The 14,902-nt window shown below is 40.0% G+C and overlaps 1 protein-coding gene across 1 annotated transcript; it reads left to right on the top strand.

The window, feature by feature from the left end:
• Positions 1 to 2,641: 2,641 nt before the first annotated feature.
• On the top strand, positions 2,642 to 7,364 carry LOC133366291 (vomeronasal type-2 receptor 26-like; the record flags this gene model as incomplete). The annotated part of the gene is made up of 4 exons (XM_061589246.1): positions 2,642 to 2,734; positions 3,254 to 3,380; positions 4,776 to 5,672; positions 7,348 to 7,364. Coding segments are annotated over exons 2-4 (933 nt in total), but the record flags the coding sequence as incomplete, so codon positions are not given.
• Positions 7,365 to 14,902: the final 7,538 nt, after the last annotated feature.

The raw sequence follows: 14,902 nt of genomic DNA on the forward strand, positions 1-14,902 counted from the left end.
GCTGCTGCTGCTTGCCCCTTTCCCTTTTTACCCCCAGCTCCTTTTGGGGGCACAATCCTTGCTTGTTTACTGCCAATATAGAAATAGGGGAAGGCACAAATCTGTTTATTCAGGCAATAAAGTGAATGTGTGGAGCAGACACTAACGGGAGGGCTGCTTCTATAAAGACTCAGAAAGGCCACAAGGTACTGAGACCCGCTGCTCATAAAATATGGCACTAAGGAAGAACTCTACCAAACATCCCTTGTAGTCTGCATATCCCAAGTCCTCCAGAGCAGTATGGAGAAGTGTGGAGGGGAGGAAGTGCTCGCTCCATTGCAGAGCAAGCCATACCATCTGTTATTTTTAACATCTACATGAAACCCTTGGAAGAGGTCACTGGGAGATTTGGAGTACAATGTCATCAATAAGCTGATGACACATAACTCTATATCTAACTCTTATCTCTTAACATCTGACTGCAGGGAGGGAGTGTTCATCTTAAACTGTTATGGATGGGGTTGCATTCCCTTTGAAGAAACAGGTCCATGGTTTGGGAGTAATTCTGGATCCTGCCCTTCTGCTTGAATATCAGGACACTGTGGCAGCCAGGAGTGCTTTCGCCCATCTCAAACTGGTCTACCAGTTGCATCCATTCCTGGAAGCAGTTGACTTGTGTAATATGCAGTGACACATGCATTAGTGACATTGCGGCTTGATTATTGCAACACCCTCTTTGTGGGGTTGCCTTTGAAAATTGTTTAAAATGCAGCAGCCAGAATGTTAACTTGACTGCTGAGTGGAGATCATATTACCCCTGTGCTTTATCAAGTCCACTGGCTCCCAGTTTCTCCCTGTTTCCAGGCCAATTCAAAGTGCCAGTTTTGACCTTTAAAGACCTAGATGGCCTTGGACCAATGTATCTGAGGGACCACTTACACCCATATGTACCTGCAGAGCTTGGAAAAGTTACTTTTTTAAACTACAACTCCCATCAGCCCCAGCCAGCCTGGCCACTAGATTGGGCTGATGGGAGTTGTAGTTCAAAAAAGTAACTTTTCCAAGCTCTGCGTACCTGCCTGTGATTTAAGATCAGATGGTCTCCTCTGCATGGCCGCAATGAAAGATGGTAGTCTAGCAGGCATGCGGGAGAGCGCCTTTTCAGCTACAGCTCCCAAGCTTTGAAATACCCTACCTCAAGAAGCCTACTCTGCTCCTTTTCTGATGGTGTTCCAGAGACTTCTGGAAACCATCTTTTTCTGGAGAGCCTTTAGGAGGGACTGAAGGTATACTGCAGCTTGAAACTGATTTTGTTCCCTCCTTTTTAAAGTTTTATTTTTCTAGTCCCCTTTTAATATCACTCCCCTAGATTTCTTAATTGTATTTTATGGTTTTATTGTAATGGGTTTTTTTGTGTGTGTTTTTTACTGTGTATGATTTTACTGTGAGCTGCTCTGGGTGCCCTATTGTAGGGTAGAAGGTCAGGATAGAAATATTTTAAATAAATAAATACCACCAGGCTAAAATAGGCCTTTCCTCTACCCAGCTGCCCACCTCCCTCTGCACCAGGCCTAAGCATTTAAACAATGGTCTCCTGGGCTAAGATCCCATCTGTGTCTCTGCTGCAAAAGAAACAGCTACAGAAGCTTTTGGTCTGCCAACTGTGCCCTTGGCTGCCTTTGCAGCTCCTGGCCCCAAGGAATCACCATGGTAACAGTGGTGAATGGACCACCTATTAGTCTCTGAAGGTCCTCTGTGCATTGAGGTGAACAAATCTGCCCTTGTCTCCCTCCTTCTCCAAACAGTCAGGCCATGACAGACACCTGCAATGTACCACAACATTCTTGGATCTTGCTGGCCAAAAGGGAAAGAGGCAGAGATACAGACAGGGCCACCTTATATACCCTGCCCACACCACAACTGTATTGTACAGACGTTGCTTCTTGTCCAATGCAAACATGCTCTTGCTTATTTTGAGGCTAGACAGTGCAGAGATATAGTGTAATACAGAAAAGAAACTATTCTTTGATCACTAAACATACATATAACATAGGCCAAAGCTGCTGGTCTCACTCACCTTCTCAAGTTAATTCCTTCCAAGATATGGATGTCATAAAATCTCAATGTTTATATCCAATTTGCTTAAATATGCATCATTTGACTGATATTATGACACTAATCCACATGTTGTCTTATTCTGTTTTTTGCTTTCAGTTGGATGATATGCTTAATCATGTTCCTTTCACCAGAAAAATATATATATTAAAACAAAACATCCTTAAAAACATATTGAAACAAAATATCTTTGAAAACATCTTTAAAAACCAAAAAAGCTTGACAAACATTTTAAAAAGCAATTCCAACACAGACCTAAGAACACTTGGAAATAAGTCCTTTTGAACTTAATGAGACTTATTTCAGAACACATATGAATGGGATTTTGTGGTAAATTCACTGCAGAATTTTTTTAAAAAATAATAATATGAAGTCTTGATATTTTCCGCATTCTTTTTCTGTCCAAATGCAGCTCCATTCATTGCTTAAGAACATCCCATTCAACAACAGTGCTGGAGATGAAATTATGTTTAATGAACATGGTGAAATAGTAGCCGGATTTGATATTACCAACTTGGTCACTTTCCCAAATAACTCTTATGTCAGGGTCAAAGTGGGAAGGTTGGATCCACATGCTCCTCCTGGCAAAGTGCTCACCATCCATGAAGAGAAACTTAAATGGCATAGGGACTTGTCTCAGGTGGGGAAAATTGTCATTGTATATCAAGTGATAATATGTTGATATTCATTGGTAAGGACTTTAGATGTAAGGGAAATAAATTGAAACAATTCATCATGTAATATGCAATGAATCAACAACATTTATTAGGATGGCATAAGGTGATAGCAAGTTACAAATTGTTTTGTAAAAGAATGGTAATATCTAATGTGGGGAGAGGGTTTCTTACAAGAGAAAGATCAATCCAGTGTCTCTGAATGTGCTGGTGGCTAACAGAATGCAGATATTTTTGCCCATAATGCCTAGTTTATTCAGAGACATCTCTCTGGCTGTTGAGAAAGGTGGGTTATCACCCTGACCAAAGATAAAAATTGTCTTATTTACAAGTTTCTCTTATTATTAGAACAGGAAGCATTGCTTACATTGATTGTGCCATTTCTGCTGTCACAAATGTTAATATTTCATCAGCGCTTTGTTCACTGATATTTTTTTTAAAATCCAAAACATTTAATACTGAGTCATTCCATTGTTCAAGAATAGGTGCCTCCATTCTCCTTATGCAATGAGCAATGCTATCCTGGGTACAGCAGGAAAAAGAAAGAGGGGAAGAAATTTTGTTGCTATTTCTGTTCTCCTTGTCCAGAAGATATGATCTCAAACCAGGAAGGTAAGAGAAAGGCTACTATGAAATATGCTTCTGGTGAAAATTGAGAACAATAGGATGAGGTGTGACCAACAGGTTACTTTAAGACCCTTTGATCGAGGGCATTTAGCCAGGTCCTGGGTAGTTGCGAGAGAGTTTAAAGAAAGTTTCTTAAAGATATTTTTACAAATTTCTCCAATGATTTGAAGAAGAAAAATGAAGAGGTAAGTACCTTGTGCAGAGAATGCTTGGTTAGTGAACATCAGTCCAAGGGTGTGAATCATTTTGCATTTGTGCAAAATATTGATATGATTTTTGGGAGTTTGGATATCCAGGTTGTGAGGAATATGCTATGGGTGGATACCGTTTTGCAGCTGTAGTTGCCACATGATTTATTCTACAAGTGTTTGACACAACATATGCAATGTTGGGATTTGTATAAACCACTATTGAAACCATTACTATGCCTTGCGGTAGCAAATTCCAGAGTCTCATTATACCCTGTGAAGAAGGAAGTCCTTTCTTTTCTCTGAACTCCTTTATGCCCATTTTCAGCTTTGTTGGATGACCCTGTTTTCTAGTATTATGAGAAATGGGGAAAAACCTCCCCCTATCCACTGTCTCATACAACATTTTATACACCTCTATCATATCCTCTCCTTACCCACCTTTTTTCGAAACTAAAAAGACCCAAATATTATGACCTTTCCTCATTGGGGAACTGTTCCCACCCACTGTTCAGTTTGTTTGCCCTTTCCTGAAACTTTTCCAATTCTACAATATCCTCCTTGGGATGTGGCAATCAGAACTATATATAGTATTCCAAGTGAGATCACATCATAGATTTGTATAAAAGCATTGGCAGCATTTTGTAATGATTCCTAATACAGAAAACATATTTTTCATAGTTATCGCATACTAGGTCAACATTTTAATCAAACTATCTACTTAGACCCCAAGGTCTCATTCATGGTCAGTCATTGCCAGTTCAGATATCATTTGCATATATATTTGAAATTGGGATTTTTCCTCCCAATATACATTACTTTACAAATGTTTTTACTGAATTGTATTTGCCATTTTGATGCTCATTCACCCTGTGGCTTTATTCTTTTATTTATGGCTAAAGGATTAAAGATCAGCGGTAAACATTTAAGATCACCAGATATTCATGCAGAATCTAAAATAACCTTTGCTAAACAGGCACTCTCCAGATGTTTTGGACTACAACTCCTATGGGCTTGTAGGAATTGTCCAAAATATCTGGAGGGTGCAGGATTGATAAAGGCTGATCTAGATTTAATCCCTGGATACCCTCCAAGTTTTCCAACAGGGTTATAAGTAATGATTTAGGAAGATTCTTAAAAGGTGGCTCTTTTAATTGAGAACAATTACAACAGATGTATTATCTTCCTCTAGATATGGATTACTGTATCAGATGCCCAGAAGATCACTTTCCAAATAATCGAAGAGATCACTGCATTCCCAAGATTCAAAGTTTCCTGTCTTTTGAAGATCCCTTGGGCATTACCTTAGCTTCCTTATCTCTTCTCTTTTCCGTGATCACTGCTCTGGTGCTTCGCATCTTCATTAAGCAACGGGACACTCCCATCGTCAAAGCTAACAATCGAAGCCTCACCTATGTTCTCCTCACTTCTCTTCTCCTTTGCTTCCTCTGTTCTTTGCTATTCATTGGACAGCCCAACAAGTTTACCTGCTTCCTCCAACAAACAGCTTTTGGCATCATCTTCTCTGTTGCTGTTTCTTCAGTTCTGGCAAAGACTATTACAGTGGTTGTGGCTTTCATAGCCTCTAAGCCAGGAAACATTTTTCATAAATGGGTGGGGAAAAGATTGGCATATTCTATTGTCATGTTCTGCTCCCTTGTTCAATTTATTATTTGTTCTGTTTGGCTGAGCTTTTCTCCTCCATTCCCAGGTTTGGATATGCATTCACTGTCTGGAGAAATCATAGTCGAATGTAATGAAGGCTCAGTAACCATGTTGTATTGTGTGTTGGGCTATATGGGGCTTCTGGCCATTATCAGCTTCACTGTGGCCTTCCTAGCCAGAAAGTTACCGGACAGTTTCAACGAAGCCAAGTTCATCACCTTCAGCATGTTGGTTTTCTGTAGTGTTTGGCTGTCCTTTGTTCCAACTTATTTGAGTACCAAGGGCAAATACATGGTGGCTGTGGAAATCTTCTCCATCTTGTCATCCAGTGCAGGGTTACTGGGTTGTATATTTTCCCCAAAATGCTACATTATTGTGTTCAGGCCTGATTTGAACAAAAGGGAACAGCTCATAAGGAAAAAACATTAATATTTCAGCCTGTTGCCTCACTTCTATATCTGCTTCCTTTGGTGTGTTGATGTGGAAAATCTGGTGTTGGGATACTCTTTTGAGTTGATCTACCCCCCCCACACACATGCATCAAACAAAATTATATGCATTTAATTTTAAGAGGTTGTATTAGCCCCAGCTGTAGGCTGCTTCAAACTGTAAGGATCGTTACCATGGAATCAAGGAGACAGATTCAAAGGGTTCACTCACAAGGAGAAGTTTATTGAGTAATTTAGCAAGCACACAGGCATACCCAATAAATGGAACAGGCTGCAAGGTTCCCACATGGGCACCTGCAGTCTGTTGCTGAACTGGGCTACAACAGCCTTGCCTACCCAGTGGAACAGACCCAAGGTCTCTCACAGAGAGGCATTAAGGTCTGCACCCTGAGCTCATGGCACAGGCACCTTTTATAGGAGAAAGTTTGGCAAGGCATACACAGTGATGGAATGCATCATTAGCTATATCTAACATCAAATCAGCACATCTTGACAGGGTACATCATTAATCAGACTAGGCATCAAAGCTGCCCTATGCCTAATAGACAATGGCTACTATTTCCCTATCTTTGAAGTATCCCCGTCCCTTGATCTGGGGTGTCAAGGCACTTGATGGATCACCCTATCTACATGAGAGGACACTGGTCTGGTGCCAAAGCACATCTTGACCTCTCTATGCTACTCTTCCCATGGCACGTGCCCTACTGTTAATCAGCACATGCAGCCCATCCTTGACACATGTAGCTCATTAGAGCTAACTGGACCAGTGCCAACGCTACTGTCCTTGGAGACGCATCAAACGGTCCTTTTACTCCCTAGATAACGCAGCTGAGTGTAGGCTGTGTCTTTCTAGCGACCGTTACTTGACCCAATCTTTAATGAGCGCAGCCCCTTGCAGGTGCTTTCAGTTTGAGAAAAACAACCTATTAAGCTTTTACTTGCATATCTTAACCTCTTAAAGGCACTTATACATAAGAATAGCCATACATATGCATTGCATTGATTACATATGAGCTGCAAAGAGAGACTGGTCGAAGGGATCAAGGCAGTGGTAAATGCATCCTTGGAAGAGGGTGCAATACCATTAGCCCTCAAGGAGGTAGTGATAAAGCCCATCTTAAAAAAGCCCTCCTTGGATCCCCAAGAGTTGGATAACTTCCGCCCAGTCTCTAATTTACCATTTTTGGGCAAGGTGATAGAGCGAGTGGTGGCCAAACAGTTACAGACACACTTGGATGAAGCAGATTATTTAGATCCATTCCAGTCGGGCTTCAGGACTGGACATGGAACTGAAACAGCCTTGGTCGCCCTGGTGGATGATATGAGGAGGGCGTTGGATAGGGGTGAATATACCTTCCTCGTCCTCCTGGATCTCTCAGCGGCTTTTGATACTGTTGACCACAGTATCTTGTTAAATCGCCTAGAGGGATTGGGAATAGGGGGCACTGTTTTACGGTGGTTCCATTCCTATCTCTCAGGCAGGTACCAATGGGTGGCATTGGGGGATGAGGTTTCATACCCTTGGCCTCTTAATTGTGGAGTACCACAGGGTTCTATCCTCTCCCCCATGCTATTTAACATCTATGTGAAGCCGCTAGGAGCCATCATCAGGAGTTTTGGGCTGCAGTGTCACCAATATGCGGATGACACTCAGCTCTATCTCTCATTTAAGTCCTCACCAGAGTTGGCTGTGCAGACCATGTCCAAGTGCCTGGAGTCCGTAAGTGGATGGATGGGCGAGAACAGGCTGAAGCTAAACCCCGACAAGACCGAGGTGTTGCTTGTGGGTGACAGGAGAAGGTTGGGAGACATCGACTTGGTGCTTAATGGGGTGAGATTACCCCTTAAGGACCAGGTCCGCAGCCTAGGGGTCATTCTTGACTCCCAGCTGTCCATGGAGGCTCAGGTTTCGGCAGTGAGCCGGGCAGCTTGGTATCAATTACATCTGATACAGAGACTGCGGCCCTACCTTCCTTTGCATCTGCTCCCACGAGTGATACATGCCCTGGTCTCCTCTCGCTTAGACTACTGTAATGCGCTCTACGTGGGGTTACCCTTGAAAACAGTCCGGAAATTGCAGCTGGTACATAATGCGGCGGCACGCTTGATTAAGCATAGCCGTCGCCAGGATCACATCACCCCATTGTTAGTAGACTTACACTGGTTACCAGTGGTTTACCGGGCCCAATTCAAGGTGTTGGTATTGACCTTTAAAACCCTATATGGTTTTGGCCCAGTTTATCTGAAGGACTGCCTCCAGTATCACCAACTAGGCTGCCTTACAAGATCAGCCACGCAGGATCTCCTCTCGGTCCCACTGGTCAAAACAGCTAGGCTGGTGCAGACCAGAGAGAGGGCGTTCTCAGTTGTGGCCCCCACCCTCTGGAATTCTCTCCCTTATGATCTTCGACATGCCTCCTCCCTGATGGGCTTTCGCCGAGCTCTTAAGACCTGGCTATTCAGGCAGGCCTATAGGAATTTTGAGGTAGATTAGCTTTTTGATGTATTACTTGTTGTTTCTGATGTTAGTTTAATTGATAATTGTGTTTTATTGTATTTTATTATCTTGCTGTAAGTCGCCTAGAGTGTCCGTTAACTCTGACAGATAGGAGACTAACAAATAAAATTTTATTATTTTATTATTATTATTATTATTATACATAAAAGCCCCATGGATTACAGAGGTATGGACTGCTCTGATGAATATCTGCTGTGCAATACATAGAATACCTAAAATTTCCTGCTCCCATTCCTCTGATGGGGAAAATTCACTCCACCCCATCAAAGGAGAAGTCTTGAGTGACTTCTCTCAAATGGAGAAGGGAGCAAGAACACTGCCACTCTGGTTGGCCAGTTATATTGGTTGTGGGCATTAGATTTGTAGGTCTTCCACAGCCTCAGTCTTTTTATTTTGGTGCTTTGCACTATCCCTTCCACCCACTCTCATGTGTTGTGGGCTTTACTAGTCTGTGGGTGTGTTAGCAATACAAGCTTGTAAAGTAAAACTTTTTTTTCTGTTGGTGAGACAAAATGCCTTTTATACCCACAGTCACACAACTGCTTCATGACAAAAGTGAGATTTCAAGTGGAGACCTTATCACAGTCTCTTTGGTGCAAATATTCCTTAAAGCTGCAATCTTGTAAGGTAGAGCTTTACAGGTCACAATGTCATAATTCAGAAACCATGGGGCTTCTACCAATTTCTTTCTCCTTTATACATTTCTTTAATTGTATCTAGTAAAAGAAATAGACATTGCATGACACCATGGTGTTCATGTTCCATCTAGGTGCACACACCAACTCTGTATTCCATAAATAGAAGTCAATGGAGAAGGGGCAAATCTAAGAGCAATAATGTTGCATCTCATTTCATCTTCCACTAGGCATTAATAGGTAGATGAGATGTTTTGTGACCTCCTTAACATTTAATTTAGGTCACAACCAGAGCTTGGAAAAGTTACTTTTTTGAACTACAGCTCCCATCAGCCTAATCCAGTGGCCATGTTGCCTAGGGCTGATGGGAGTTGTAGTTCAAAAAAGTAACTTTCCCAAGCTCTGGTCACAACCACTATCCTATACTACTCTGCAAGCCCTTCAGCTCCAATACCCACCTTATTATGGCCACATCCACATCATACATTTCAAACACTGTTATAACATTTTAACAGGCATGACTTACCCAAAGAATGCTGGGAGCTGTAGTTTGTTAAGGGATCTTACTTCACACAGCTGCAGTTGCCAGGATTCTCCATGACTGTTAAAGTGATATAATGTATGGTGTGTAGGTTATCTATGTTGTTGTTATGTGCCCAATTCAATTATGACTTATGACAACCCTATGAATCAGTGACCTCCAAGAGCATCTGTCATGAACCACCCTGCTCAGATCTTGTAAGTTCAGGTCTGTGGCTTCCTTTATGGAATCAATCCATCTCTTGTTTGACCTTCCTCTTTCTCTACTCCCTTCTGTTTTTCCCAGCATTGTTGTCTTTTCTAGTGAATCATGTCTTCTCATGATGTGTGTAAAATATGATAACCTCAGTTTCATCATTTTAGCTTCTAGTGATAGTTCTGGTTTTGATCTAGTGATAGTTTCTAGTGATAGTTCAATTATTGGTCTTTTTTGCAGTCCATGGTATGCACAAAGCTCTCCTCAAACACCACATTTCAAATGAGTTGATTTTTCTCTGACCCCTTTTTTCACTGTCCAACTTTCACATTTATTTTATTTATTTATTTAATTAAGCTTATATACCGCCCGACTAGCAACAGCTCTCTGGGCGGTGAACATTAAAAATACAATAAAAATAACACAATACAGTATATCACAATACAAAACTGTACAAAAAACTGTACAGTCTAAAATCAAAATATAATAATTTAGAATTTATATTTTATATAAATATGTATTTTATATATACATCCATACATAGAAATGGGAATACCATGATCTGAATGATCCTGACTTTAGTGTTCAGTGATACATCTTTGCATTTGAGGACCTTTTCTAGTTCTCTCACACCTGCCCTCCCCAGTTCTGGCCTTCTTCTGATTTCTTGACTATTGTCTCCATTTTGGTTAATGACTGTGCCGAGGTATTGATAATCCTTGTCAAGTTCAATGTCCTCATTGTCAACTTTAAAGTTACATAAATCTTCTGTGGTCATTACTTTAGTCTTCTTGATGTTCAGCTGTAGTCCTGTTTTTGCATTTTCCTCTTTAACTTTCATCAGCATTCGTTTCAAATTGTTACTGGTTTCTGCTAGTAGTATGGTATTGTATGCATATCTTAAATTATTGATATTTCTCCCTCCAATTTCCACACGTCCATCTTTTTCCAAACCTGCTTTCCGTATGATTTGTTCTGTGTATAGATTAAATAAATAGGGTGATAAAATACACCCCTGTCTCACACCCTTTCTGATGGGGAACCAATTGGTTTCTCCATATTCTGTCCTTACAGTAGCCTCTTGTCCAGAGTATAGGTTGTGCATCAGGACAATCAGATGCTGTGGAACCCTCATTTCTTTTAAAGCAATTCATAGTTTTTCATAATCTACACAGTCAAAGGCGCTACTGTAATATATAAAGCACAGGGTGATTTTCTTCTGAAATTCCTTGGTCCATTCCATTACCCATCATATGTTTGCAATCTTTTGGAATAGGGCCCTTGTTCTACCCTTTTTGTTGTCCTCTTCTATTTCTATACAGTAACTATTGTAATAGTTCTCTTCGTCCCTATGTACTAGTCGCTGTATTGTTGCATTTAGGGTTCTGACCGTGTTTCTATCACCTTTTGCTTTTGCTTTCCTTCTCTCTTTAACCATTTAAAGAGTTTCTTTAGTCATCCATTGAGATCTTTCTCTTCTTTTAACTAGAGATATTGTCGTTTTGCATTCTTCCCTGATAATGTCTTCGACTTCACTCCATAGTTCTTCTGGTTCTCTGTTTAAAGCCTTAAATCTGTTCCTTATTTGATCTTTATGTTCTTCTGTAATGTTATTTAAATTTTATTTGGGAATGATGATTGCTTTGTTGTTCTTTAGCTTTACTCTGATTTTTGATACGACCAGTTCATGATCTGTGCCGCAGTTTGCACCTGGTCTTGTTTTATGGAACCTATCCATCTTCTGCTACCAATTATGTAACCAATTTGATTCCTGTATTGATCATTTGGTGATGTACACTTGTACAGTCATCTTTTTGGTTGGTGAAAAAATGAGTTTGCAAGAAAAAAAATATTGGCTTCACAGAATTCCATAAGTCTCTCTCCTGCTTCATTTCTATATCCTAAGCCCCATTTCCCCACATTTCTGGTTCTCCTCTGTTCCCTACTTTTGCATTCCAGTCCCCCATGATTATTATCATATCTTGTTTTGGTATGTGATCAATTTTTTCCTGTACCTCTGTGTGAATCTCTCCAATTCCTCTTCTTCTGTGCTTGCCATTGGGGCCTAGACTTGGATGATGGTCATGTTAATAGGTTTCCTGTTACATCTCATTGATATCACTCTCTCACACCTTTCATTACAGCTCCTAATTGCTTTTGCTACATCACTTTTCACTATTAAAGTAACCCCGTTTCTTCTTAATTTCTCATTTCCTGCATAAAATATTTTGTAGTTGCCTGACTGAAAATGTCCCATTCCTATCCATTTTAATTCACTCATGCCAAGTATTGTGATGTTGATATGTTCCATTTCTTGCTTGACAATTTCTAATTTTCCCTGGTTCATGCTTCTCACATTTCATGTTCCTACTGTGTGCGTTGTACAACTCCAGACTCTCCGTTCGCATCTGTGCACATCAGCCTCTGGGCTTCCTTTCGGCTTTGACCCAGCTGTGTCATTAGCCACAGCACTACTCGTACTTGTCTTTTGTTCTTCCCCAGTAGCTCGGTGAGTGCCTTCTGACCTGGGGGTCTCATCTTCCAGCACTATCTCATGTTGCATTTTTGATACTCTATTCATAGGGTTTTTATGGTAAGAGGTATTCAGAGGTGGTTTACCTCTGAGTTTGGATGCATCTTAGCCTGGTGTCTTAGCTTTGACCATTCTGCCTAGGGTGACCCTGCTAGGAGTCTAGCCTCTTGGTCTAGACTCCTGATGGCATTGCTCTTAGCTTATTGACACTTCTCAAACCCCCTTCACCACATTAAGGTGTGCATCCTAGTGTGGGCATTCTAAAATTCTTCCCATTTTAAAAGTACCTTATTTGGTTGTCTGTTAGCTTTGTTTTTTTTATTCATGCAAAATTGTTACATGATCAAGAACCTGTAACATTACAATTCTACATTTTCAAGATCCGGGATAAAAACTAAATAAAAGAAAGAAGCAGATAGACTTCTTTTGAAAATCAATTTGTAACTGCCACATGTTCTTCTATTAACATTATTTTTATTCAGTTATTGTCCTTAATTTAAAATTAGTCATGACTTAGTCATGAAAAGTAAAAAAAAAGAAAGAATTAAATTACTTAGATCTACCTGTTCCACTTGGATCAATATGAACACACAACATTTCTTAAATTTACACACTTTTAAGATAGAACTTATTTTATATTGCACCCAAATTACAGATGGAGGGACTAAGGCTAAGGCTGCTTTCACACATGGGTCTTATTGTTTTAGTTTAAGAGTTTAAAATGGTAGTGCTTGGAGACACCAGGATGAGGTTGAAAAGGCAAGAAAAACAGCAAGGAAGAAAAAAACCCAAGAGAAAGAGCCAGAAACAAAGCACTGAAGAAAAGGGGAAAAGTGGTCACTTTAAAAATACAAGCTGCTCTGGCTCAAGTAAAAAAAAGTATGAGAGGGAGGCCTTAAAAAACAATAGAAAAGAGCTTTTAAAAAGTTGAAAAGCAACTTCAGCAACTATCACATTAAGCCTCATATCTGAAAGCAGCCAGGGGAAACTAGCTGGAGTAAAGTGAACACAGAGAAGAGAATAAAGGCAGGTCAGATCTTTTAGATCTTTTAGCAGCCACCAGGCTCCATGTGGAGTGGAGGGGGAGGGGGAGGGGGTATAAGCAGGAAATAACAGGACTTCCAAGGCACAGATCAGAGGGAATACTCTACTTTGAATTGCTAATGCCTAATTCCTCCATTTTTAAACTGGTTTTTTTATTCTCTTTTGGCTATAAGTATGAATGGTTTTAATATTGGAATTAGTTTAATTTTATTTTAATCTATACTCTGTATGTTTTAATTATATGTGTTTTTATCTGGAAGTCGCCACGAGTTCCAGTTTTGGAAGGATGGCAGGGTATAAATGAAGACAGTAATAATGATGATGATGATGATGATGATGATGATAATAATAATAATAAATAACACTCAGAAAAACAATGTAAGGAGGACTCACCAAAGGCAACAAAAGGCAAATAGGGAGCAGGCACAGACAGGAATGAGTTTAAAAATACAGAAATATAGTGAGGCTACTAGGAGGAAGCTTGGATGCCTGTCACATGACAGGCTGCTAGTGCAAATGTCCTGTAATCTTCCAGGTTCCCAGCTGTGCAAATGGATTATTTCTGATATTATTTATCACAAAAATTAGTACTAAACTTGCACTGTATTCCACTAGAATTCCAAAACTAGGTTGTATATCATGTGAAAGGACAAATATAAGGTGAAAATAACCAGGTAAGAAATTGTCAGAATAAGGGAATAAAGTGCATTGTGAAAGCAGCCTTAGAGAAAGTGGCTTGTGTAAGGATCCTCACAGTTGCACCAATATTTCATTGCAGAGTTGAGATTTCAGTTGGAGACATTCAGTCCAGTGTACTATGTGCAAACTAGACATTTCAGTAGATATGTGGCTGCCATCAATTTATATGTCTTCGATGCAACTCCTTGATAACGTATAGTAAAAGGAGGTGACATTGCATGATGCCACCATCATCAATTCCATGCAAGTGCACCCACCCACTTTACACTCTGTAAATGGGAATCTATGAAGGAGGTCTAAAATGGGGGAAAGTGAGAGCAATGATAGCCACTGCATTCTTTTTGTTCCTAGACATTATGAGGCTTATTTTTATTTATATGTTTATTTCAAAGCATTTATAAACTGCTTAATATTTTGTAAACTCTGATGGTGGTGTGCAATATTGAAATGAGCAATATAATTAAAACAAAAATATAATCTAAAACCAATGAAACAACATGTAAAAGCATATCAACACAAAATAAGAATTCAGGGGATTCAAAAACATAAAAGAGGGTCCAATCTTATTGATCAGAGAAAGCATGAACGAAAAAATAAGTTGTAAAGTCTTGCACTCTGGCATTTTCTTGTGTCATCATGAGAATTTCTTAATAGAGAAATTTGAGTCAATATTATTTATTTAACAACATTTACATAGGCACATGGGAAGATAGTAAGCTGCCTTATACTCAGTTAGACCATTGGTACATCTAGCTCATTGGTGTCCACACTGACTGGCAGTGGCTCTCCAGGATTTCAGACAAGGAGCCTCTACAGGCTCTGCCTGGAGATGCCAGTGATTAAACCTGCGGCCTTCTGCATGCAAGGGAGATACTCTACTACTGAGCTATTGCCGTTCCTACTTGAATTTCCAGGTATATATTTATGCACCGCTTGAACGTGAAGACCTCTAAGCAGCTTAAAAAATATGTGTCAACGAAACAGTTAAAACAAGCAAATAAAATATATTTAAAACAAAACAGTTATTAATAAAAAAGATT

Source organism: Rhineura floridana, chromosome 11 (assembly GCF_030035675.1).
Source record: "Rhineura floridana isolate rRhiFlo1 chromosome 11, rRhiFlo1.hap2, whole genome shotgun sequence".
Lineage (NCBI taxonomy): Eukaryota > Metazoa > Chordata > Lepidosauria > Squamata > Rhineuridae > Rhineura > Rhineura floridana.